Consider the following 27,515-nt stretch of genomic DNA (forward strand, 5'->3'; position numbering starts at 1 on the left):
TCCCATGTCACCAAACCAATTATTTTTAAGTATTCAGTTCTTTGTATAATAATCTTGAAACCCAAATTCTTTCAACTGAACAGTAAAGCCTTCTTTGGCTTAGAACTTGGAATACCCAGTACAATAGGCTTGTGCTGTGTAATTAGTTCCATTATATCTGTACTGCAGTAACTTTATTTGAGCACTATGTCTATAAATAAGGTGTTTTCCGAAAACTCCATTTCCAACAGCATATCTGCCAGCTACAAGTGAATTTCAGAAAAACGCAGAATTTCTCTGGTTCCCAAAGTTAATTTGTCTTCAGAGTCTAAACATTCCTTTTCTACTATTGATGGCCACATATTAGCTGCTTTGGAATTTCCATTTGCCAGAGAAGTCTTTGCAAGAAAATGCAGGCTCTAATTTGCATTTTAAACACTTAAGGCAGATTTTGAAGGAATCTCAATAACCAGATAAATTATAAATGTTCTGTGTCCTAGCATATTTGAACAGGATTGTCAATAAACAAAGTTGTATTTCCTAGATTAAGAGATCACAATACTAATTTCTGCATATTCATTAACTGCTGCATTGAAGTCCCTAAGAGACTACTCACAAATTGGGCATCTGTTGAATTAGCATTGCAGCATTATAACTGAGGAAGTACACATTCCCTAAGAGAGCAAGAAAAATATTAAGGGCATTTGTATGATGCTATTGTATCACAGGATTTTGAATGTATATTAAGTCGACTGAAAGAATACTGCATGTTCTTTCTAAATGAAGCTAGATGCAGCATTTTTAAAAAATGGTTAGTTTTCCAAAAGGACATCAGTTACAAAATGAACATAGATACCGTACACTGTGTCAGCTGAATAGAAATATAACTGCTTGGCCTGGTGTAGAATATTTATAAAAGCATTGTTACATACATACGTACAAGGACAATCTGATAAAGTTAGAGAGTGTATCCATTATGTAACAATGTAAGGACAGAGTTACATGCCATCCTTGTACACTGGGCAGCTGTTGTTCAGTTTCAGACAAGCTGAGGGACACTATGCATTTGTGAAGGGCAAATATTTTCTCTAAGTCCAATTAACATTTGTGTCGAAGTGGGACTGTTCTTAATGTTTCCTCTGAATACTGTAGGGGTGCCTCAGTTTCCCCTAGGCATTTCTTAAGTCTCTAGGTGGTGGGATAAGGGGGTGTAATTGTGAAAACAAAGGGCCAGTGTACATAAATGGCTGACACTCTGTCTCCTGGCAACTGATGGCCTGGGCCCTTCCCCCCTGCAGGTGAGAGCTAAAGCGTTGGAGAACAAAGGAATCAGGTGACCTCCAGGCCCGGGAAAGGGACAAAGCCCAGAGGTGGAGGGGCTGAAATGAGTTTCAGTTTGAGGCTGGCTAGGGAGTGAAGTGCAGACATGGTTGTCTGGCTCACTGCCCCCCAAAATGGACCCAGCTGAGAGGTCCTGTTCTCTGTACCTACAAGCTCTGTTTTAGACCATGTTCCTGTCATCTAATAAACTCTGTTGTACTGGCTGGCTGAGATGTCACGTCTGACTGTGACGTTGGGGTGCAGGACCCTCTGGCTTCCCCAGGACCCCGCCTGGGTGGACTCGCTGTGGGAAGCGCAAGGAGGGGCAGAGGATGCTGAATGCTCTGAGGTCAGACCCAGGAAGGTGGAAGCCGTGTGAGCTTCTTGCCCTGAAGACAGTCTGCTCCAAGAGAGGAGACTTCACCAGAGTCCTGACTGGCTTTGTGTAGGGAGCAGTTCCAGAGCATTGCCTGCGGACTCCGTGACACCATTGCTTTAGTTCATTGTAGACCAGGAATAACCCCCCTTTTAGGAAATGGTTCTAGTTTTGGATGGTTGTGTTGAAAAAGAGGAAGCATGATTCCCTTCTTGAACGAGGATGCCTGAAAATAAGGGTTTAATTCTGCAACCCTTGCTCATGTGGGTAGTTCTGTCTCATGCACCTCGTTCCAGTGAAGTCAATGGAGATACTTAAGTGAATAAGGGCTACTTGTGTGAGCAAGGGCTGCTGGATTGGATTGTAGAATTGTAGGCCAGTATCTTTATTAGATAATGCTATAGTTACAAGCTGCAGAATTAATTTGGCAAAATCCTGGTGCCCTTAATCAGCGTTTGCCCTCAAACACTGGAGTTTGCCTGAGTAAGGGTTTAGTACAAACCAAATAAAGGTCTCAGTGCTACACCCACATCTACTAATATTGGGGGTTCATGTAGCAATTTTCAGTAACTGAACATTGTTAAATTGGTTGTTTGACATTGAACTATATGCAGAAGGACAGCTTATGTGCATTTGTGTCTAGTAGGGGTAGGGTTGCCAAGCGTCCGGTTTTTGATTGGAACACCCAGTTGAAAAGGGACCCTGGTGGCTCCAGTCAGCACTGTTGACTGGACCACTAAAAGCCCAGTTGGTAGTGCAGCAGGACTAAGGCAGGCTCCCTGCCTGCCCTGGCTCCGCGTGGCTCCTGGAAGTGGATGGCATCCGGCTCTTAGGTGCAGGGGTGGCCACAGGGGCTCCGCATGCTGCCCGCATCCTGAGCACCGGCTCTGCAGCTCCCATTGATTGGGAACCACGGCCAATGGGAACTGCAGGAGCAGCACCTCTGGACGCACCAGTGCGAAGAGCCTCGTGGTGCTCCGCCTAGGAGCCGGACATGATGGCTGCTTCCAAGAGCCACCTGAGGTAAGTGCCACCAGCAGCTCATACGCCGAATGCCCTCCTGCACCCCAGCCCCTGCCCCAGGTCAGAACCCCTCCTGCACCCAAACTCCCTCCCAGAGCCCACACCCCTCACCCCCTGCCACACCCCAACCCCCTGCCCTGGCCCTGAGCCCCCTCCCACACCCTAACTCCCTCACTGAGCCCATACCCTGCACTCCCTCCCGTACCCCAACCCCCTGGCCAAGCCCTGAGCCCCCTCCTGGACCCTGAACCCCCTCATTTCTGGCCGCACCCTGGAGCCTGCGCTACCAGCTGGAATCCTCACCTCCCACACCGAACCCTCTGCCTCAGGTCAGAACCCCCTTCCGCACCTTAACTCCCTCCCAGAACCCACAACCCACATTCCTGCCCACACCAACCTCCTGTCCCAGCCCTGAGCCCCCTCCCACACCCAAACTCCCTCCCAGAGTTCACACCCCAACCCCCTGCCTCAGCCTGGAGCCCCCTCCCACACCCAGAACTCCTCATTTCTGGTCCCCACCCTGGAGCCCACACCCCCAGCTAGAGCCCTCACCCCCTCCTGTACCCCAACCTGGTGAAAGTGAGTGAGGGTTTGGAAAACCTTATCCCACCACCTAGATGGAGGGAGGGGGGATGGGGGAGGGGTGTGGCCTCAGAGAAGTGGCGGTCAGTTTTGTGCAATTAGAAAGTTAGCAACTCTAAGTGAGGGACAGGGGTGCAAAGGTTTTAAGGAGCTTTCCCTCTTTACCTTCCTCAGGCACAAATTAGGCACAGCTATGGCCTCCAGCACATGCTCACTTCTAGGACCCCCGGGGGCTCAGGTCAACCCAAAGAAGGGCAGGGAACTATTGGGGAAGCAGTGGGTCCATGGCTCTGCTGGCCCGCTGCGGTGAGGACAACGTGCTGGATTATTCCAACAAAGCATGTCACACCTTCCCTCATGTCCCAAGGACTCCTGAAGCTCCTCATGGGAATCACTCCTGAAGGCACTAGCTGAGATCACTCCATCCTCTCTGGGTCAAACAGTCAAAAACATCTTGTGTTATTGACCTCAAGTTAATCTGTGCACCTTTTAATTATGCTCCCAAAAATCACTCCAAATTGCTTCTTTCAAAAGCAGTATTTATTTTTCATCAAGAAAAAAAAAGAAAAATATTATATATTGAATGCGGTAGAAAAGCCTTTCTATAAAAGCTGCATTTAACTGATAACAATATATATATAAATTGCACTTGAGAAAGTACGATCTATCCTAGAAGATTACACAAAATAAAAAGTAGTGAGTTGCTTGAAATTATGGCTCTATTTATGGTTCCTTTGAAAATTATATTTATATTTTGGGTTTCAAATTCCTTGGACCATTAAAAAAATCTAGCTGTTTTTTGTGTGTGTGAAGAAAGGTGATTTTTAAGTTAAAAATAATACATAATCAGTGTAGAAGCTATTACAAATGTAGAAGCTATTACAAAGTACAATGAAAGAAAAAATAAAGGAGAGAGAAACATGCCTCTTTGCATTTTCTGGCAATAAATAAAAAGCTAGGGTGTTTCTGCTGTTTGACTGTATCATGGGTTATTGCAGCTTGGATCATGGTTTATTAGAAGCTTTGTTTCGTTCAGTCACGCTACACATTATTCTCCTTACCACTTCAACACAAAGCACAAATTTGAATCCTATTTATTCTGCACTGGCCTGTGGCATGGAAACCATGATCTTCATAGCAAATGATGACAACTGGTAGCCATTTGCTCACTGGTTCTGAATCAGTGCGAAGTGTAACAGGAGGGCTTTTTTTTCCACTTAATCCCCAGTTCAGCAAAGTAGTTAAACGAATGCCTAACGTTAAACTAGTAAGTAGTCCCACTGACGTCTCACACTAGATTCCTTCTTACTCAAATGCAAAGCTTCTGTGCTGAGCCCTGGCGTACCATTATTGCCTGCACTTAATTGGCTTTTGCAGTCTTTGGTTGGCACAGCTGAGAACTTAGTCAGATAAACTGGCAGAGCTTCCCAAAGGGTTGGGAATCAATGAATAAGACAAAGCAAAAAGTAACATGAAACCACGTGCTCATAAAAAAAATCCACAAACTGAAGACCAGGCCTGTTCCTGCCACAGCTCAGTCAGGAATGCCCAGTAAGGAGAGTGGTTGTACTGATGTCAAATACAGATTTTTCCAAAATAAGTAAGATTGGCCACACTTCTTATTGAGCTAGAGACAGAAAAAGAATGAAGTTGCCTTTGAACAACCCTGACATAACTAATATATCTGGCAATCTTTGGTCTCAATGCTGTTCTTTAAAATGAATTGCTTTGAAAAATGATGAATCACCTCCCATTTCAGTCTTCAAGTGCCTTTTAAAATAGACTTTTGGGAGCCAGAGAGGAAAAATTAATATAAATATATTTTTAAAATATCAAAACAAAAACATCTCAAATGTTCAACTAGAGTAGAGAAAGTAATACTCACAATATTTATAGGGTACGTTTCTGGAAAGGGTTGATAAAGTTATAAAAACAAAGATCAGGTAACGGATTTTACTTGATGAAGCAACTAATTCAGAACTTTAGGGCATTTTTTTTTAACTATAGCTCTGATTTTATTACTAAAACCCAATAGTTTTAAAAGTTCTCAATATTATGTGATTGCATGTGCCAGTTTCAGCTAATGTATGAAATACTATTGTAAGACTACTTCTCTCTTTCTGACAGACAAGAACACAGAGGCAACACACATAAAACAGAACAAATGCAGCTTTAGTATACTATTAAATAGAGATCCATGGCCATTAAATGTTCCACTCCATTTTCTCTATTACATTCACAATCAAAAGTTCAGTTCTCTTCCAGATCCAGATTTATACCTAGCATACTTTTTACACTGGACAACTTTCAGAGCAGTATCTCAGAGTGTTTAAAGCTAGTTTGGACAGCATTTCCCCCCATCCCCCCCTTTTTTTTAGTCAGAGCCCGTTGATATTTTAATAGGCATAGGAAGCTATGCTGTAGCTTTTAAGGTGCTTATTTTATCAAGAGGTGAATAATTCTTTTTGCAAAAATTAATGAATGCTGACAAATTTTTCAAAAGACAGGTGTGGCGTAATGAATTAATATGCCTCAGCAAAATGCAGTCCAAGAGATATTCAGTGCCAAGAGTTTAATCATGGCAAGATATACTACTAAAGTCAAACAACTAAGATTACTGTATATACTGGCAAGGTTATAGTATTCCTTACTTTAAAAAATACAAACAAAACAACAGTGATATTTCATCTGTTCTCTAAAAGCTAGAACACTGAAGTTTTGTTTCCAACTTGAATATACATGCAAGAAGAGTGGGTATTTTCAGCAACCAAGATGTTCCGTTTTGACTGTCTACCTAGAAACACAGGGAGAAGAAAATGTCCAAGGGCCCGATCCTGAGAAATTATACACAACTCTTACTAGGTGGCAGGACTTCAATGGGAAATGGTGGCACTCAGGTTCATATCCTTGTGCAAAGCACCAGCTGATTTCAGTGTGTTGCTTGAATACAGACTGCACAATTTGACTTCACACTAGATTTATTTCATGTTGTTTTCTATTTGCCATGTGTGTGTTTCAAAGGAGCAAGGGGATGTTCCACCTAGGAGCTGGATTAAACTGGATAACCATTATGTATGAATATTGGATTGAATTCAGTCTTCATTTACATTCATGTAGCCCTACTGACTTCAGTGGAGTTGAGCAGGTATAAATGAGTGCAGAATTTGGATGTGGATGAGTTAGAGTGAGAGAGAGACAGGTATATAAGGTTAGCTCAAATATCTCAGTGGAACTTTCCACTGCCAGCAAGGGGATTTAGCTACACAGCTTTGATTACACTTCAGTGGGAACTGTGCGGTTAAGTCCCATAGTCAACTTTGAAAATCTCAACCGTCCCCATATATTGCTAAACTTAATTCTATATTCTTGGCTGCTAAAACACAAATCTATGATATACCTTTTTAGCTGCCATGGCACTAATCAATATAGCTATGCTGAAACACAGCATTCATTTTTGCTTATCGCAATGCAGGCTACTAGCAAAGTTTGCTTATCAGTGGAAGAATGTCCTCTGATGGCTCCTGCTTAAAATAAAAGGTCCTGTGAGCTGCAAATAGTGTGCTTTGTTCTGTTTTTATCGGGGTGGTCTTGAACTGCAAACACAATCACAGCGCTCATGATGCTCCAGTTGAATATCCACTAGGGCCATGTTGTTCTTGGTTCTGCCCTTCCTCCTGGGATGGCCTGACTCAGGGATGAATTTCAGCACCTGGAAACACAAAAGTTGTCAGAATGCTTCCAGTAACTTTAGAAAAAGTGTCTCTGTTCCTCTGGAGGCACAAACGTACAGAACCTCCCATAGTTAGGAGACGACAGCCCAATGTGTTTCACTAGATGGTACCGCCTCACGTAGCTCTGCCTCGCTCCCCACTTCTGTGGGGTCATGCAGTTAAAGCAGAAGCTTCCAGAGTGGATTAAGCATCCAAGAGCAGCAGGGACTGCAGGGAGCAGACGTAAGGCAGGGAAAAACGCTTCAGAACCCATGGACACTAATGATTCCAGAAGAAATCAATTCTAAAAGTTGAACTCAGGACGTTATTTTCTGTCTGACAGTTGGTTGCTAGCTCTGAACGTCTGCTTCCCAGTTTCCCATGCGGTCATACTGCCTCTCATGCTCCTCTCTATTCTCCCTCCTTCTTCTCAGGAATTCACACATTCCTCTGCCTGACTTTGCTTTTTCCATTTCCTTCTTCCCCCAGCCCCCTTCTATCTTCCTTCTAATCCCATATATATACATACATACAGAGAGAGTGAGAACGAGCGAGAGAGAAAACACAAAGTTTGCTGGGTTTGAACTGCTTTCAAATACCAACTGCCTCTCTGTAAACAATACATCATAAAAGAAGTTTTACTGGGCCATGTTGCCATTTGAAACATTCAAGAACAGACTCCAATAGGCGTGTGGAGATTATTTCAGGGCTGAAAATGGACTGGAGCTTCAAAGATATTTTGAAACACACTTTTAAAATCAAATACAGCTGCTGGTGCTGAACCCACGATAAAAATTCTCTATTTAAAGAAACCTTTAATCAAAACCCGACAATTTCAAGTGATTGACATTTGCAAGATCACAGCAAGGTAGATTTACTTTTTCATTTTAGAGCAAATGAAGTGTATGCAGTGGGATGAGACCAGAGATCTGGGCAGTATTTACACTAACAGACCTCCTGGCAGCTTGGGGATTTTCCCTCTGTTTTGTATTAAGAAACATGAGCACAGTATATGCGCTTTGCTGATAAGAGGAGAAAAATGAATTGGCAGACCCTTTCCCAGACAAGACAGGAAAGCAGTGTTTGAACAAAATGGAAATTGGGCTGCTTTACTAGCTGATCACAGAGCTGATGTTTCAAGCTTTCAGTCTAGCTTCCATCAAATAATCTAAGGTTCAGGTAAATACAGGAGAACTGAAAAGAATAAAATAGTAAGGCCAATTCTGGTGACCACAGTCGTTGAAAGAAAACCCTTTACTCTGGCAATAAAACAGATTTTTAGGGTTTAGCTGGTCACTTCTTTAAAGGTGAGGCGCTATTGAATTAATTAGAATAGTTCACGGAAGGTAACTCCATGATACCACCCTTCCCTGCTTCTTGTTTTCATGACATCAATAGTATTTTTCATGTCCTGAATTTAAGGGTACAAAAAGGAGTAGAAATGTTCCAAAAGTGTTTGGTTTTGGACAGGTGAAAAATGTAATAAACTCCTGGTTTTCATGTCAATCTCTACTAAGCAAAGCAAGGCAGCTCAGCGTTTCCGATTATTTTCTCACAAAGCATGTATAACTACAGCCATGCCCGCTTCATCACATAAAAACACTGAATTAATCATGGCCATTAAACCATTACCCTAATAAAACAGAATCAGATAGAAAACTTAACCACTGAGCTGGATTTTGTGTTTAGTGGCGATACAAAAAAGGTTATTATAGCCTTGTAACCTTTTCCATACAAGTGACTTTGTTGCAGCACAGTAACATGCTACACAATTTATTTATTTTTGCTTTGTAGATGTATTCAAATGGCTCAAAGATTTCAAGGTCAGGTGACTCTCTGGCACCTGCATAGTTTTTCTCGGGTGGGAGGGGAAGACTGCTTGCCTGGTCTACCCTGCCAAAGGATCTTGCTCACTGAGCTTGTGTGGAATTAGGATACATTGAAAATATTTGAAGAAAAACAGAACGTTAATGAGAAGCAGGAGAAAAAAGTCATTCAGAAGGGAAAAACAGACCACCTGTCTAAGCACTAGCTTCTGAGGCAATGACTTCTGATGTGGCCAAAAGATCAGCTGCTGGAAAAGGATTTAGGGGTCATAGTAGATAAGCAAGAGCTCCTGCAGTGCTGTGGCAAAACAGGCTAATGTGGTCCTTTGAAATATAAACAGGAAGTAATGAGTAGAAGTAGGGAGGTGATTATACCTCTGTATAGGGTATTGCTTTGACCAATATTGGAACACTGCATACAGTTCTGATGGCTGCATTTTTTAAAGACGTTGAAAAACTGGAAAGGATGCAGAAAAAAATGCTTCGAAGGTGGGAGAATATGTCTTGCAGTGACAGACTTAAAGAATTCAATCTGTTTAGTTTATGAAAAAGATTGAGAGGTTACATGCTTACAGTGTATAAATACCTTCATAAGGAGAAAATCCCGGGTACTAAAGCACTCTTTAATCTAGCAGAGAAATGCATAAACAAGAGCTAATGGCTGGAAGCTGAAGACAAATTTCCATTAAAAATTAGACACAATTTTTTAAAAGTGAGGATAAACATTGAAACAAATGACCAAGGGAAGGATCCACTATCAAGGGCAGATTTCCATCTCTTGATGGCTTCAAATCAAGACCTGATGCCTTTCTGGAAACTTTTTTAGCCAGACACGGGTTATTGGGCTAGGTATAGGGGAAAATGGGTGGAATTTAAAGGTCTCTGATATACAGAAGACCAGAGTAGACAATATAATGAGCCCTTCTGTATTTAAACTCTATGAATCTATGAAAGCAATTCATAGCAATCACTTGCCACCAATAATAAAAGCAGTGGAAGCTGTAGTCTAAACAGGACTCAGGCATCTACGCCAGTGTCTAATCTAGCACTGACGCCCTACTTGCACTACAGTTTCTACTGGTGAAACTATAGTGGGGGTGAGTTTTGATTATGGATTTCTTAGTGTAGACAAAGTAGCAGGGAAGAGCAATTCCTTCCACTGTGGGAATCGTTGGGTGAAATTCTACGGCCAGTGCTACTTAAGAGATCAGACTAGAGGACCACAGTGGTCTCTTCTGGTCTTAAATCTATGAATGTCCTCTGAGGATAAACATAAATGTAGCCATATTCAATATCCAGCTAATATCTCATAGTTAAGCATGCCCGGTGCATGAATCTCACATTTGGGGAGGCTGTTCCTGAACGCTGGAAGCTCCCTAGAAGTGGGGTGTGCCACCGGACCAAGGCCCTGCCCCCTGCTCTACGCCAAGGCCTGCCCCTGCATGCCCCCCCTGCTTGCCCCCCACCACTCACGTGTCTTCCCCTGCTGCCTGTGCCTCTCTTCGCCCCCATCCCCAGCAGGGCCCCCAGCCCATCACCTGCACCTCTCTGCCTTCTCAGAAGGCAAAGAGGGCACAAATGGCAAGTGTGAGGGGGAGGGGTGCGTGGGGGAAGCGGCAGAGCAGAGTGAGCGGTGGGCAGGAGGAGATGAGGGGGAAAGTGGTGGAGAGGCCTGAGAGGCGGGCGGGGAAACCGGCAGAGAAGCATGAGCGGCGGGCACGGGACGGGCCCCACAGGGGAAGCAGTGGAAAAGTGCGAGAACCAGGCTGGCGGGGCACATGTGAAAGGGGAAGAGAAGCACGAGTGGTGGGTGGGAAGACCTCGGGGGAAGAGGCAGACTGGGGGTGGGAAGAGGAGCAGTGTGGGTGGGGCCATGGGGGAAGAGTGGAATGCGGGAGCGAGGTGGACTGCAGGTGGGGCCATGGCCCGGGCCCCTTTTCAGCGGTGGCGATCCAAAGGTGACAGGCCGGCGGCATGCCTCCAGAGGGAGGTGCACCGCATCCTGTTTGGGGAGGCTTAGCCCCCCCCCCCCCCCGAAGGCCTTTTATACCCACCACCCATGGTTAAGGCTAAGATTATATCAGGGAGGTCACGGAATCCGTGGATTCCAGAGACCTCCATCACATTTTCCACTTCAGCCCTGGGGCGGTGGGGCTGGAGCTTTCAGCCAGCTGGGGCCCTGGAGCTCTCAGCTGCCACAAGCAGCAGCGCCCCCAGCAGCTCCTAGCTGCCAGCCCCAGAGCTCCAAGCCATGGTAGGGGGTCCCTGCAGCTTCCAGCTGCCGTGGGATGCTGGAGGAGGACCCTGGCACTCTCAGCCAATGTGGGTGGGCCTTGGATCTCCGAGCCACCATGAGCGCCTGGGGGACCCCAGAGCCGCAGTAGCGGTGAGTGCTGGCCTCCCCCTCCCACCCCATTTTGTCACAATTATTTTTAGTAAAAGTCAGGGACAGGTCACGGGCTTCCATTAATATTTTGTTTATTGCCCATGACCTGTCTCTGACTTTTTTTAAAATAAAACCATAACAAAATCTTAGCCTTACTCATAGTTCACAGATGTTCACTTTAGTTCTAAATGTGAAAGAGAACACAGTTAATAGCACTTGCAAGAAGAGTGGCCGTGTCTAGCTACTAACACCCATTTGTTTTGTAATTGTATTGATGCTAACACTCTTCTGTGTTTCCACCCTCTCTCTGGACTATCACATCCACTCCCATGGCTTCAGCTACCATCTCTATAATGATAAAGGAAGGTTATTTACCTTATAGTAACTGGAATTCTTCGAGATGTGTGGTCCTTATGGGTATACACTGTGGATATGCATGCGCTCCATGCATACAGGACCACAAATTCTTCAACAGCAGTGTCCCTGGGTCCACACCTGCACCCTGTGCATCTTTGTGCTCCTGACAAACAGCCTCACCATGAAGCCTCACCACAGCTCTACCAAAGCACCACAGCTCTACTATGAATCCAAAGAGACCCTGAGCAGAGGGGAATGAGGGTGGATCGTGAATACCCACAGGGATCACACATCTCAGTGAACTCCAGTGCTCCTCCCCAGGGGTATTCGCTGTGGATGAATCCCAAACAGCATCAGTTAGAAGGACGGTACAAGGAAACATCCTGCATCATGGACTGGAGGATCACTAAACCGAAGGGAGCAGCTCCAGCTGAAGCCTGAACTGGTGTGTAATGCCTAGTGAAGGTGTGAACGGAGGCCCAAGTTGCTGCTCTATATCACTCTGAGAGGCATCCCCTGCAGGGAAGCTACCGAGGCTGCTTCTGCTCTAATCAAGTGGGCCCCGACAGCCTGAGGAGGGCTTTCCATAAGATCATAACCAAAGAGGATACAGGTGGAAATCCATTGGGAAGAGACAGTCCTTGGGAAGAAACAGCTTCCCCTTTCATTCTTTCAGCAAGAGTGACAAGTAACCTTGGAGATTTCCAGAAAGGTTTTGTCTTGTGTAAGTAGAGGCCAGAGCCCTGTATATGTCAAGTGAGTGGAGCTTCCTGTCCTTCAAGCTATGGTGAGGCTTTGGGTAGAATATGGGAAGGTGAACCATTTGGTTTAGGTGAAATTCAGAAGGCACCTTGCGGATGAATTTGGGGTGTAACCTTAAAGATATTTTATCTCTGTGAAAGACTATGCATGGAGGCTCTGCCATAAGGGCCCCAAGCTCACTTACTCTCCTAGCAGATGGGATTGCTGTCAGGAAGGCAACCTTCATATACAGGTGTAGAAGGGAGCAGGAGGCTCAGGCTATGTCCTCACAGCCGGCAGTAGTGAGCCTCTCAGCCCTGAGTGACAGACTCCGGCTCGTGGGGCTTCGGGTACTACGCTAAAAATGGCTGTGTAGACAGCACTTGAAGTTGTGGCTAAGGCTGGAGCTCAGGCTCTGAAGCTCACCCTAGGTGACTGAGCGATAACACCTACACAGCTATTTTTAGCATGGTAGCGTGAGCCCCATAAGCCCAAATCTGTCAACCCTGGGAGGTTGGCTGCTGCAGGCTGTGTAGACATATCCTAAGCATTCAAGTGGTCAGCTCATAAGAATGGGGAATAAAACAATATTCAGGTCCCTAACAGGGACAGGTTTAGATACAGGAAGGAATGGCTTATGACACCTTTCAGGCACTTCATAGTAGTGGGATGGGTGAACACAGAGACGTCCTCCACTGGACGATGGAAGGCATCAATAGCTGCCAAATGTATACTTAGGGACCGGATAGACAGGCCCAATATCTTCAATGACAGAAGATATTCCAAATTTAGAGAGATTACTGATTCCTCAGGGCTGCTGACACCACAGGGAGAACCCATTTCACTTGGTGGCACAGCACTTCCTTGTAGAGGGTCTTTTGCTACTGTTAAGGATGCTCGTTGTCCATCCAAAAAACATGCCACCAGATGGAGGGAAGCTGCACTGAGATGGACGGCCCTGCGACAGCAGGTGTTCTATTCTGAGACAGTAGGTGCGGGAACGACTGAAGGTGAATGCATGGGCGAGAGGCCAACTGTAGGAAGGTGGTGAACCTGAATTCTCGCCGCCACTAGAGAGCTATCAGGATCAGTGCTGCCTCATCCAACTTGATCTTCCCGAGGATGGGAGGTAGCAAGGGTATGGCAGGGAAGGTGTACCTTAACAAGTCTGACCATTACATCAGGGAGGTGACCCTCTGATGCTGAAGCCTTGGGTGGCTTGGGAACAATATGCTTGGCACTTTTTGTTCTGCTGGTTTGCAAAGAGGTCTCAGGATGGGGTATCCCAGAGACAGAAAATGTACTGCATTACTGATGGGTGGATTGTGTACTGCCAAAAGGATAGTCTGATGCCAGATGCACCAGTTTCACAGCTGGACCACTTCTCTGCAGAGTGGGGCAGACCTCTGTGGTACACAGTGGTCATGTCTGATCTGACTTGGACGTGTGTAGACCGATTAATGAGGAGGAATGCCTCGCATGCCTCGTGAACTGCTTGAAGCTTGAAAAGGTTGATATACAACATGCATGCCTGCAGAAACCAGGAACACTGAGCTGTATGATTGTCTAGATGTGCTCTCTATCCCAGCATGGTAGGCAACCACGATGAGAGTCTTTCAGGGGATCCCCCCCGCCACTTTCTCCTTTCCACCAGGTAAGCGACAAAAGCTCATTCGGGGGAAGAGAGACCTTTTTGTTCAAGGAGTCTCTGCTTGGAGCATAGACCATCCTAAGCCAGTTCTGAAAGCACTGTAAATGTAGCCTTGTAAATAGGGAGGTGGATGCGGCCATATGGCCTAGCAGGGCCAGGCAGGACCAGGTTGTCGTCTGACGGCTGAGATGAAGCTGGATAATGAGATCCCTCATAGCAAGGATCTGGTCTTGAGGTAAGCAAGCTCTTGCCCTGGTTGAGTTGAGATTCACTCCAAAAAATTCTATAACTTGTGTAAGGGTTAATGTAGACTTTTCTGCACTTACTTGCAGCCCCAGAGCATGAAAAAGTTCAAGTGAGGAGGTGTTCGCTGCTTGATATGACTGACCCATGAGAAGCCAATCATCCAGGTAGGGAAATATTAGGTTGCCTTGCTTGCGAAGTCATGCAGCCATCACAGCGAGTATGTTAGTAAAAACCCTTAGGCCCATCGAGAGGCACTGTACCAGAAGTGCTCTACACCCAAAGTGAACCACAGGACCCTCCTGTGACCTATGTAAATATCTAATTGAGAAAATACATGTCCTTCAAATCCAGGGCCACAAACCAATTGCCTTCATTCAGGGAGGGGATTATTGAGGCTTAAGTGGTCATCCCGAGACATTCAGCTATCCAAGGTGCAGGGTGGGGGTAAGGAAATATCTGGTGTCAAAGCCCTTCCTTCCCGCTGTGACGAGGGGGGGTACAGGCTGTATTGACCTCAGCTGTTTGTTTGAGAATCCTCTCATGAGAGGGGTCTCTGAAAATAGATGGTGACTGGGGCTTTGGAGGGGGGTGGGAGACAGGGACTCTAGCGTGTAGCTGGTCAATATGATGTCCAAGACCCATGTGTCCAACTTGATAAGGTGCCACATCGAAAGAAAATGGGCTAGGCAGCCACCAAATGGGGAGAAGGTAACAGGTGTTACAGAGACTGATTGATAGCTCTTCGACCTCCCATCAAAATGCCTTCTTGGCTGGGGCTGAAGGGAGGAGGAGTGTGGTGCTGCATGTCTGCCATGCTGGACCCTCTGTCATTTTCTGGAGGGCTCAGAAGTCTTTGCCAGAAAAAATACTCAGGTGGTATCTAGCAGGAGGAAGCCTGAAATATTTTCTATGGGCTGCTGGGATATATATCCCCAGGGAGTGGGGGTAGCACGAGAGTCCTTGAGAGTATGCAAGGACACCTATTTTTTCACTAAAAATGTTGTCCTTGAAAGGGAGATCCTTTACCATCACCTGCACCTCCGTAAGGAACCCTGAGGCCTGCAACCATGAAGCTCATCTCACGTCTACTGAGGTAGCTCTAGAATGTGACACAGTGTTCACTGCATCAAGGGACTCTTGGATGGAAGATCTTGTGACCAGTTTTCGCTCGTCCACAATCATAGAATCATAGACTATCAGGGTTGGAAGGGACCTCAGGAGGTCATTTGTCCAACCCCCTGCTCAAAGCAGGGCCAATCCCCAACTAAATCATCCCAGCCAGGGCTTTGTCAAGCCTGACCTTAAAAACTTCTAAGGAAGGAGATTCCACCACCTCCCTAGGTAACGCATTCCAGTGTTTCACCACCCTCCGAGTGAAAAAGTTTTTCCTAATATCCAACCTAAACCTCCCCCACTGCAACTTGAGACCATTACTCCTTGTTCTGTCATCTGCTACCACTGAGAACAGTCTAGATCCATCCTCTTTGGGACCCCCCTTTCAGGTAGTTGAAAGAAGCTATCAAATCCCCCCTCATTCTTCTCTTCCGCAGACTAAACAATCCCAGTTCCCTCAGCCTCTCCTCAGAAGTCCTGTGTTCCAGTCCCCTAATCATTTTTGTTGCCCTCCGCTGGACTCTTTCCAATTTTTCCACATCCTTCTTGTAGTGTGGGGCCCAAAACTGGACACAGTACTCCAGATGAGGCCTCACCAATGTTGAATAGAGGGGAACGATCACATCCCTCGATCTGCTGGCAATGCCCCTATTTATACATCCCAAAATGCCATTGGCCTTCTTGGCAACCAGGGCACACTGTTGACTCATATCCAGCTTCTCGTCCACTGTAACCCATAGGTCCTTTTCTGCAGAACTGCTGCCGAGCCGTTCAGTCCTTAGTCTGTAGCAGTGCATGGGATGCTTCCATCCTAAGTGCACTCTGCACTTGTCCTTGTTGAACCTCATCAGATTTCTTTTGGACTGTATTCCTGTGGCAATTTATTAGGAAATTCCAACAGCTTGCTGTAGTTAATGAAGCTGTGCTTTGATATCAACACATGGTAATTTATTATGTGGAATAATAGGCTGGTCAAAGAGAAATTCTTTCTGCCAAAGAGATCCAATCTCTTGGTTTCCAGAGAGGTGGACCTGGGCTACTGCAGCCTGCTCTGTTCTGTAACTGCCTGGACTACGACTGAGTTAAGACTAGGGTAGGAAAGCAAATATCCTGCTTCCTTGAAGGGAACTACATACTTTGTCTTGACTCTATTAGGGGTCAGGGTACAGGTAGCAGGCCTGTGCCAAACTGACTTAATGGACTCCATAATGGTCTCATTGATACAAAGGGCCACCTTAGAGGGAGGTTTGCCTGGAGGATGTCCAGGAGTATGTGGTAGGATCCTGAACCTCCTCCAGTGGGATCTGAAGAGATTCAGTGATCCTCCTTGGGAGTTCATGGTACTGCTTGTAGTTGTGCAGAGGTGAGGGAGAGGCTGGTGTCATTACTTCATTCAGGGAGGACAAAGAACGAGCTCCTGGTGGATCCAGCGGTACCAGCTGTACGGTCTCCTCAATCAAAGGCTCCTGTGGGGACTCTGACTCCTCTCTGGAAAACCACTGCTAGGGATGATGTACAGGGACCTCATACTCTGATGCCCCAAAGTATGGATTCCAGAAGCCCTCATATGACCAGTGACTGAGGTCATAGGAATAGGGAAGTGGGACCCATTGGTTCCTTGGGCATTAGTGCAGCTTTGCGAGGTCACGACAACATCCAGGTAATTCTGGAAGCTCTGACTGGGCTAATGGTTCTTTACCAGATTGCTGGTGCCAGGTCATTTTTGTCTCACGAATAGGAGTTGGCAGGGTAAGTGGTATCACATGGCCTGACTCCGACTGATCAGAGACAGGAGTTGGTGAGTGGTGCGCTGATGATGCCGGGGCCTCCACCAGATGGCTGGATCTTGGGACCAGGAATACCTAGTTGACAGAGTTGGGACATCGCTCAGAAGAACTGGATTCAAGAGGATCAGAGATTCTGGATCCATATATATTGCGGACCCTCAAGAAGAGTGTATCAAATGCTCACCATAGGAGAACTGGCAGGTGTCTTGAGTTTGACCAGATTCGCTGGTGCCCACGGTAGAAGCAGTGGACTTTTGCTGGATTGGTATTGCCAGTGTAGAGGGAGAATGTTCTCTTCTGTCTCTGCACAGTGCCAGAATTGAACCTGACCTCTCAGAGTGTGATTTCTGGGCATTAATAGCTCCTTGTACCATTGGTACTGGCCTTTCTCTGTGAGCTCCAGATGCACCCTGATCTGAGATGTGAATTCTCAGGTGGTGCCAGAGGAATGGGAGAAGTAGACCTCTTATTGGAGGGCTTTTTTGGGTTGTTTTATCCCTCTTCTCATGAAGGTGTTTACCCTTTCCTGCATCGTGCCTTTGTTTCACAGAGTCCTTGGGACTGGAGGACTCTGAACCTGTGGATGCTGAAGCTAGAGGGGCGCCAGCCAGTGGCTTAGGTCAGCAAGAGGTGGAGTGGAAGGCCCAGAGTCAAAATGGGGCCTCAGGAATAGCTCCACAAGGTGTCTCCAGAGTCTGAATTCACAAGACTGCCTGGTGCATGGGGGAAAAGTATGATAAATATTGTACCTTGAGGGAATGTGTGTTCCCTGAGGCAGCATAGGCAACTCTCATGCAGGTCGTTCACCAGGAAGACCTGGAGGCAGGACAGGCAAGGTTTGAAGCCTGGAACTTTGGGCATAGTAGGCACCCCAACTGGTCAGGGATTTAGTGGAGGGAGACTCCCCAGTCCCTGAACTAACTAAATTATCCAAATATAAAAACTATTTATAATTATTTACAGGTTTGAAGATCAAGTGGGAATGCTGGAAAGAGTACAGAGAAAGGAGACTTCCATCCCAGACCTTAAGCAGTAGAAAGGATCTGGAGAGGTGATCAGGTGGTGCCGTCCTTTATGCCCTTAGTTGGGAGCATGAGGAGATGCAGGGTGCAGCCCAATGGACCCCGCTACTGAAGAATTTCTGGTCCCGAGCGCATAGAGTGCATGTGCACCCAACAAAGAATACCCATAGGGACTCAAAGAAGAACTTACAAATTTTCTTCACTCCAGAATTTTCTCACTCTACCTAAACCTGCATCACAGCCTGTCTCACTGACCTCACCACCATCAATCTAAACTTTAATAAGGCCAAAACTGAAGTCTTATTTCCTCTCCCCACCCATTCTCTATATCTGAGGAACACACCATTATCGTCCCTGTCACTCAGTCTTGTAACCTAGGAGTCATCCTTTATTCCTCCTGCTGCTTCCTTGCATTTCTATTCTGCCTGTATATAAATACTGTAAAGCTCTCATTCTCCCGTCTTGATCACTGTAACTTACCCCCTTAAGTCTCTCTCTCTCTCTCTCTCTCTCACACATACACACACACTGCCCAGTTCATACAACACCTCCCAAAAAAACCCTAAACAGATCCCATTCCTTGCCCATTGATCTGAGCTTATCAATTCCTTTCTGAATGAATCCTTTCTTAGGGATCCCTTCTTGTCTCTTACTTCATTGCCCCACCAACCTGTATATACCTTATTTGTCCAAGTCTCCCATGATTTCCCACACTCCATTCTACCGCCTATGCAAGGAAAGCTCTTCCTGAGCGGACACAGGAGACCACTACCCTTTATTCAGTCCATTGCCACCTTAAGGCTCACTTCTCCAAAAGCAGCGAGAATGCAGTCAACTAGGTGACATTTTACTGGTTATTAAAGAAAACCTAACATTTATTTATTGCATCATGCCATACATCAGTGACCACATTACTTTATTGCTTTATTGCTGTGACTTTCATCTGTTCTCCCTCATGCTTTTCCATATTGTCTTGTTACCTCGCCCCAACCCCCGCTAGATTGTGTCTGGTGAAATCCGTTTTTCTGAAGCTTGTGACAAGGTTCAGTCTTGGCAGATGTATTCTGAGCTGCCTAGCAGCTACTCCAGTGCAGCACAAAATAAAAAATACCAGTGCTAATAATACTCTGGACCTTGTGGCTTGGACCCTTCTCTGCTACCTCTCAGATCCTAAGCCATGTATTGTCCATCATGAAACTTGGGCACAGGGGCTCTAAAATTGTTAGAACAGGAGGAAAGAGAAAAGAATATCTGTTAACATTCTGATACACAGTGAAAAAGGCAACAGGCCTTTGCATGACAGACAGGTGAAAAGGTGCAAGAATGGGCCTCAATACTTTCCGTTTTCCTTAAATGTCTCTCAGCTGTCTTGCACAGAACAATGTTTGTGCAGAAGGTTTATATACTGTGACAAACTCTAGTTACTGCCTTAAGGGTGCTCATCTCTCATGGAAACTCATTTCACATCTCATCAGTTACAGCAATGAGATGGGGAAACTGATTTCTTGTTTCTCAGAGGTATGAACATGCTCGGTGGATGGCACAGGCTCAGTCCTAGCAGCATAAAGAATTGGACTGAGATCATCCACAGGATTTTTCTTCCCAACGGGCTGCGCCTATGCTCGCTTCAATTTTAGAATGTAAGATGTCTCTCTGGAACAATCATTCTATTTCCAGTCTATCTCAGCAAGTTAGATTAAAGCAGACACGGACATTTGATTAAAGTATGCTGTATTCATTTACATTAATGATTATTGATTTGCCTTTCATTTGTGAGGAGCCTGGTGGTGTGCCTGATGGAATCACTTACCGAAGAACGTGATTGAGAGAAGCTTTTAAACGGAATTAATGCGTACGATGTGAAGATTGGCCAATTTGGTTTGCAGGGGTTCATGCTAATCTGTTTTAAATTTTGATTCATGTGTGCTTGTCTGCCTTGAGTTCTGGGCTCCTACAAACCAGTTTTCTTTAATATCATGTTGGAACGATGCAAAAGCATCCTGCTTCACAAGGTTTCTGTTCAAAACCATAAAATGGGCAGTCTGCTCAAATCAAGGTCCTGTTTAATTCCAAAGGTTCTTGAGGTTTTTGGCAAACTTGCGCTAAATTTCAGATTTGTAAGAAAAATTTTATGTCTCACTATTAACATTTTGCAAAGGATTAGAGTAGAGGGGGTATCCACAATGGGGTATTTTCATATTTTCTGCTGCCTGGTAGCAAATACCTTGCAAATGGACATGAAAGGGCAGAATTTTATACTCTTGGTGGAGCTTCTGTGGAACTAAAGCAGTTGTCTGAGAAAATGAAAGACCACATGACAGCTGCTAGTCATGTTCCTTAGTGTACTAGTGGAGAGTGCTCAGATACCACAGTGAGGGGCATGGTCTAAGAATCTGAAGAGAATAGAAAAGGGATCTAAACAAAAATCAACAATATCAGGAAAAATAACTTTCTCAAACCTCTCTCTCAGCACAGTTAGTATTGGATGTACAAAACAACCCCTCGGCTGAGTGCAGGCAACTCGCTGGGTAACTGGGAGATACTGACTGCAGGGTAGGAAAGCAGAAGGTTGTAGCTGAAAAATGTGCCTTTCCTGGTTCACCCCGAAAGAGGAGGCTCACTGAGGGTGAAGGGAAGGCTTTCTCAAGCGCACAGAAAGAGAGACAGGCCTCAAACACGACACAATTTCCTGTGTGAGTGGCCAACTCATGGACACTGTTGTGTAGAAAAATATTCACATATGACAGTGACAGTGGATCCAACAGCAGTCCAATAGTTCAGGCTCCAAGAGACTGTTTAGGCAAAGTTAACAGCAGGAATAACAAAGGCCTTGAGCAGTTTCTCCTGTTACGAATGTCTTACGAACTACATCATCTCATGCCATCTTCTGTTCTATTTGGTGTGTAAAATATACTAGACTTAGACTCACCTCTGAATTTGGTCCTTAGCCTTTATTCACCTTAAACTGGAGGTGGAGATTTTAAAGGAAATGAACAGCTTTTGTGATGTAAAAATAGGTAAGAAGCCCTGCCCATTCATGATTTATCATCTTCTGATTAAACCTCAGTTGGTTTTAGATTAGGCCTCTAAAGTACAATGCAGCTACATGGCTTTAAAACAGATACACCTGAGTCCCTCTCACACTGCCTCCACTCCCAAGCTGTTTCTTAAGTAAAAAGACAGCGAAACACGGAAGAAGAATAAGAAAGCACACAGATGTCTGGCTAATGCTCGGACACAGAAGAACTAAAGCTATTTACAGATGAAAATATTTTGGACTAACATTAATGGACATATCTATAGTGTATGACAAGTGTATTTATTTGCATAACTTGTATTAATGTTAGTGGGAGGCATATGGCTAAATCACTGCTCTTTGTGCTGTTAATTCATCCCTAAGGGATACATTTAAATTTATATTTAGAAAAGCCAGGTCATTCAAAGCTGAAACACTGTCTTTAACCCATACTGGTCTGACAGACAAAAAGCACAGTGGAATAAATTAATGAAAAAGGGAAAATATGAACTCTGAATTTAGTGAGTAAAGTTTTTGGGGAACATAGGCATTGTCAAACTGATTATGACCAATGTTTAATTATCTGCAATATTTTGGTAGCTGTGTTGGTCCCAGGACCTGAAGAAGAGCTCTGTGTAGCTCGAAAGCTTGTCTCTTTCACCAACAGAAGTTGGTCTAATAAAAGACATTACCTCACCCACCTTGTCTCTCCATTATTTTATTAGGCTAATATTCCATCACAACAGTACCAGATGCATCAAAATGCCCAATGATGACCAATTATTCAATAGCATGCTTATGGGGGAAGTTTCTTCCTAACTGCTGTCCATAGTTGTCTTATGTCCTGACGTTGATTTGACTGAAGTTCATATCTGTGTGTCTAATCCTCACTGAATCCTTCTATGCCATCTGCTACAATAATATTTTGGGGTAGTTTTTATAGGTTTGTTGTGCAAAAAATCATTTTTGTCATTTATATTTTTAAATGTTTTGCCTTTCTCTTCACTGAGTCTCCCCCTTGTTTTTTTGTAAAGGAAAAAAGGTAAAATCGGAGGGCCTTATATCCCCTCTTTGTACCATTCATTAATTTTATATACGTCCACCATATCCTCTCTTGTCTCCTCTCTAAACAGTTCTAAGCCTTTCAATCTCTCCTCATACAGAAGTTTTCCATTTGTTGCCCTTCTCTGGATCTTTTCTATTTCTGCTATATTCTTCTCAGACTTAATGGTCAAAACTGAATGCAGTACTCCAGATGAGGATGAACCACACATTTATTTAATGGGATGATTAACATTTTCTGTGTTATTCTCTGACACTCTCTATTCACACAGTGTAAAGTATTCGCAAAAAGAAAAGGAGTACTTGTGGCACCTTAGAGACTAACACATTTATTTGAGCATAAGCTTTCGTGAGCTACAGCTAGCTTATGCTCAAATAAATTTGTTAGTCGCTAAGGTGCCACAAGTCCTCCTTTTCTTTTTGCGAATACAGACTAACACGGCTGCTACTCTGAAACCTGTCATAGTGTAAAGTATTGTTTGCTTTTTTTACCACCATGGTATTGAGAAAGTGTTTTCATTAAGCTGTCCACAATGATACCTGGGGCCAAATTCTCCTCTGACTTTCATTCCGTGCATGGAGTTGCATGTCAGGTCAGAATTTGGCCTTCAATCTTTTTTTTCTGGCATTGTGACACATTGTTCCTTCTAACATGCACTGCCTGGCATTTGTCTACACTACATTTCATCAGCCATTATGTTAAGTACCTCTGAAATTCCTCACAGTCTTCTCTAATCTTGACTCACTTAAATAATTTTGTATTATCTGCAAATTGTGCCACCTCATAGTTCGCCGACTTCCAGATCAATAATAAATACTGCACATTAAATAACACCCAGCCTGAAAGCTTGGGAAAACTTAAAGTTAGCCTCCTTCTATGTTGAAAATTGCCCATTTATTCCTACTCTTTGCTGTCTATCTCTTAACCAGTTTCTAATCCATGACAGATCGTGTCGTGTAGATTGTAAACTCTTAGAAGGAAGGAGCATATCTTTTAAATTTCTCTCTAAACTGTTATACAAAGTTCTGGTGTCATATAAATATTTTTATATAAGCCATACTGGCTTCTTTTTATCAGCTCATATTAATCTAGGGGTATTATAACGCTAGTAGACATTTTTTCAATTATTTTATCCAAATTATTTTTTCAATTAATTTACCCAGCCTTGAGATAAGGTTCTCTGATCTGTAATTATACCAGGGTCATCCCATGTATCTTTCTTAAAAACTGGTACAATTTTAACTAGGCTCCACTTCTTTATAGCAGCTGAATTGAAGCCAACTGTACTTTGCAATAAATTTGAGGAAAGACCTTGTGCCTAAGAAAGTGAGTAACGGTGCTGACTACGGCAAGATACAGCACCTGCTTTCCCACAAACTCTGCCTACGCACCTAGGTCTTGACCTCCAACAACCGCCTGGTATTCCAGCCCTCAGCCTCTACTGAGCTGGTTTTGTGATGTGAGCAAGCACCCTCTCCAGATTAAGAGTCCATCAAACTCCTTTTCATTTGTGCCCTAAACAAAGTAGGAAAACGAACTCTTACAGGTGAGTGTGGTGTCTGGCATGAACTCAACATGGCACATGGCCGCCTACTTAGGGTTGTTTCAATGGGCGATAACTTTCAATGATATTTTTCACTCTGTTGCTGTAAATACTCTCTTGGAAGCTTGAATATAAAGTGTTCTTTCCTTGTTGATTTTTAACCCCCCCCCCCCACTTGTGACTCAAATTAATTAAAAATGAATATGGTGAGTTTTGTTCTTATGGGACAAATGCTGCCGCACACAAAATGGCTGAGTGGGAAAAAGATAGGACAAAAAGAATCAAAAGCCTCTGATATGCAGGGGAATTGGAAGGGAAGAATCCTGCAGTCGAGTCAAAGGTGCTTAGTTTGTCCTATCCAGTTGTGGTCTTAAGCGAGGCAGGCACGGCAAGGTGAAAAGCAGTTAGAATTATGCTGTGAGAAAAGCAGCCCCCTCTCCCTATACTAGAAAGTCCCAATGAGCTTAGAAGGAGTTTGCACTGGTATAACATACACCTTCTTCTGGCCCTCTCAGTGGCTATGTCACACCAGTTTAGGCCCCGATCTTGCAATCTGATCCAGGAGAGTGGGCTTGTGCACCTGCATGGAGCCCGGAGAGATCCAATTGCAGGATCAGAGCCTCCTGGGACTTCTTCTAGATTTCCTGCGACTTATATAGAGTCCCACTCACTTTCCAACATGTAACTCACCTCCCCAACCCTGCTTAATCACCACTTCTAAATTCGGTTCACTGAGTCTAAATTGGTGTAATTCACAATTCACACAGCAAGGGGGCAGCACAGAGGAATGCGGCAAGAAAAGTAATTACCAGGAAGGTGTAAGAAAGAGCAGCTGCAACCCTACTGAAATTTGCATCTTCTTATGCTGTTTTTGAAACCCTTAGCATAAAATTTATACCAAATTAGGCTCCCTTGCAGATCAATAGAATTGGTGTGTGTGGGTCTCAGAAAGCCTAAGGCTTTATCTATGTTAAAAGTTATACTGGTTTAACTAAAATAGTTTTTAAAAGCAAAGGCCTTTATGGATGCTTAAAATCAATTTAAACTGAGCTTATATAATTTTAGATGAATTCTGTTTGGTGTGCTAACACAACTAGTGCACCTTTTAATATAGACACGGCCCAAGTGAATACAGGGGAGGCTGTTCTACACTATAGTACATTACCTCTCAGTGCGGGTGCTGTATATTGTATTAGACATATATACATGCTATAACCTTAGATTGTGTCTATATATGTTTGACATACATTTATAGCCTGATTTTCAGAGTTGCTGAACATTTCTAGCTGCAACTCATTTTACTGGGGACTGAGGGGGCTCAGCATCTTTGAATAAGAGGCTATTAATATGTGTTAAATATATAAATAATGCCTTGCCATTCCTTGCACTTATATTAGTACATCTCTGCTTGGGCTGTGTCACTGATCCTTGCTCTTTTCTATGGAATAAGGTATTTTTCTTAGCCATGCTCCCTAGTGACTTAGGTAGAACTTAGAAAGCTCCTATTTGTTTTTCTGCCCATCTAGGCATTAATACTGCACTCATTGCCATTGTGTGCAAGTATCAATTTCAGGGTACATTTCACCAAACATGTTGCCCCCAAACAGTGAGCCTTATTGTATCTCACATGCAGTTTTAAATTACTTCAGAGGAGTTTGCCGATCCTTAACGCTGTAGAAGAGGGGTGGGCAAACTTTTTGGCCTGAGGGCCACATCAGGGTTGCGAAACGGTATGGAGGGCTGGGTAGGGAAGGCTGTGACTTCCCCAAACCCTAACCCTATCTGCCCCCTCCCACTTCCCGCCCCCTGACTGTCCACCCTGAGAACCCCCAATGCATCCAACCCCACTATTCCTTGTCCCCTGACCATCCCCTCCTGGGACCTCCTGCCCCTAACCGCTCCCCCACAACCCCACCCAGTATCCAACCCCCCACCGCTCCCTGACTGCCCCAACCCCATCCACACCCCCGCCTCCTGACAGGCCCCCCGGGACCCCACCCCCTATCCAACCTCCACTCTAAAGCCCCTTTCAGAATGTGGCCCTGCGAACATGGGCAGAGGAGCCAGGAGGAGCAGGGGCAGCCGGAGAGAAGTGGTGGTTTTCCCTGCAAAGTGCGGCTTCTCTCCAGCCGGCTGCGTGGCTGCCTGGTGCTCCTCCTGAGTCCTCTGCCAGCGTTCACAGCGCTCCCGCCACCCGCACCACCCGCCTGCTCCCCTGAGGCTGTGGGTGAGCCTCCCTTCCTGCTCTCCCCGCCCCCGCAGTGCAGCCCCCTCCCGCGCTGAGGCTGCAGGGAAGGGGGGGCAGCGGGGGAGGGGCCGGGGCCGAGCTCAAGGGCCAGGCAGGCCGGTCCTGTAGGCCAGATGTGGTCCGCGGGCCATAGTGTGCCCACCTCTGCTGTAGAAAGCACCACCATAATCACCAATGGCAGCACACACAGCTCTGGGAATAGTATTTCCGAGTCTGCTTTAGCATGGAACCCACAGAGCAATCACAAAGACGACACATAAGAATGAAATACCTCATGATATTTCTTTACTGTTTTCCCTGCTGTGCAGGTGCAGGATCTCCAGTTCACTGTTCCACAGCCACAATTCCCCCCACAGCGCTGGACCAGGAAGCAGCGGGGAAAGAACACGACGTTTGTCAGCTTCAGTTCCTCCCGTAAATTGACAGAGTAGTTCCTTGGAGTGCAGCTGTAACGTTTCACGTCATCATTCAGTCTGTCCAGGTCAACTGCAAAGCAAAAGTGGACTCTGTAAGGTTGAGTAGGAAGTGTCTTAGAGTGAATTGCTCTCTTGCATGGGAAGTTATAACACAGGGCTGTGCACCTGCAGCATCATTCAGAAAATAAATGGTCAGTGTGATTTCTTTAAAGGTAAATATTAGGAACCCAGTTTTTATGTGATTGCACATGGTAATCTCAGCCCTGATTCTGTTGCACTGAAGCCCACGGCAAAACACCCATTGACTTTAATGATGCTGGATCAGAGTCCTAGTGGGTAAAAAGCACTGGGATGGAAGTCAGGAGACCGGGTTCTATTCCCTGCTCTGTCACTGACCTGCTGTGTGACTTGAGGAAAGTCTCTTCATTGCTCTGTGCCTCTGTTTCCTCTCCCACCATTTGTCTTGTCTTTTTAGATGTAAATGTTCTGAGACAGGGATTGTCTCTTATTATGTATTTATAGAGCACTTAGCACAATGCAGCCACAATTTGAGTTAGGACATATAGTTGCTACTGTAATACCACTAAATAATATAATATCAAAGTCTAAATATAATTTAAAATGTTTGTCAAATACTCTTATTTCACTGAAATTTCCATGCACAGGTTTTTCATTGTGGTGAGTCATCTGATGTAAAAACACAGTCAACAGTGGTTTGAAGAATAATTATAATTCATGGTTATAAAATCCATACAATATTATAAAAATTCCCTAAAGCCAATTTTATAATTAAAAAAGAGAGGACTAAAAATTACCTATTTTAGTTTTGGAAGTTCTTTTTTTAGTTTTTCATCTTTTCTGTTGGATTCTGCCCCTCAATTTGTTGATGAAAAGTTGAATAATATATTGATAGATGGAGGGAGCTGACTAATACAATTTTGCAGCTTCCCTGTGTCAAGCAAGAGTTTAATCTCTGAACTGAAAATTGTAGCTTGTAGGAAAAGACACATTAAAATGCATTGTAAATTAATTTCTAATTGATAAAATGTAAAATCTATACCTTGAGAATGAGTCACAATTTGCACTGGAGAAGCCACCAAGCCACTGCAT

The 27,515-nt window shown here is 44.7% G+C and overlaps 1 protein-coding gene across 3 annotated transcripts in view; it reads right to left on the reverse strand.

Annotated features, from left to right (window-relative positions):
• Positions 1-3,802: 3,802 nt before the first annotated feature.
• Positions 3,803-27,515, reverse strand: part of PDGFD (platelet derived growth factor D) — a 196,395-nt gene continuing 172,682 nt past the window's right edge. For all 3 annotated transcript variants that reach the window (XM_048844112.2, XM_048844102.2, XM_048844121.2), the window contains 2 exons: positions 26,261-26,475; positions 3,803-6,989 (listed from right to left, as the gene is read on the reverse strand). In XM_048844112.2, coding sequence (XP_048700069.1) covers positions 6,855-6,989; positions 26,261-26,475 — 350 coding nt within the window. In that variant the 3' untranslated portion in view covers positions 3,803-6,854. The remainder of the gene's footprint in view (positions 6,990-26,260; positions 26,476-27,515) is intronic.

The sequence above is a fragment of the Caretta caretta genome, chromosome 1 (genome assembly GCF_965140235.1).
Source record: "Caretta caretta isolate rCarCar2 chromosome 1, rCarCar1.hap1, whole genome shotgun sequence".
Lineage (NCBI taxonomy): Eukaryota > Metazoa > Chordata > Testudines > Cheloniidae > Caretta > Caretta caretta.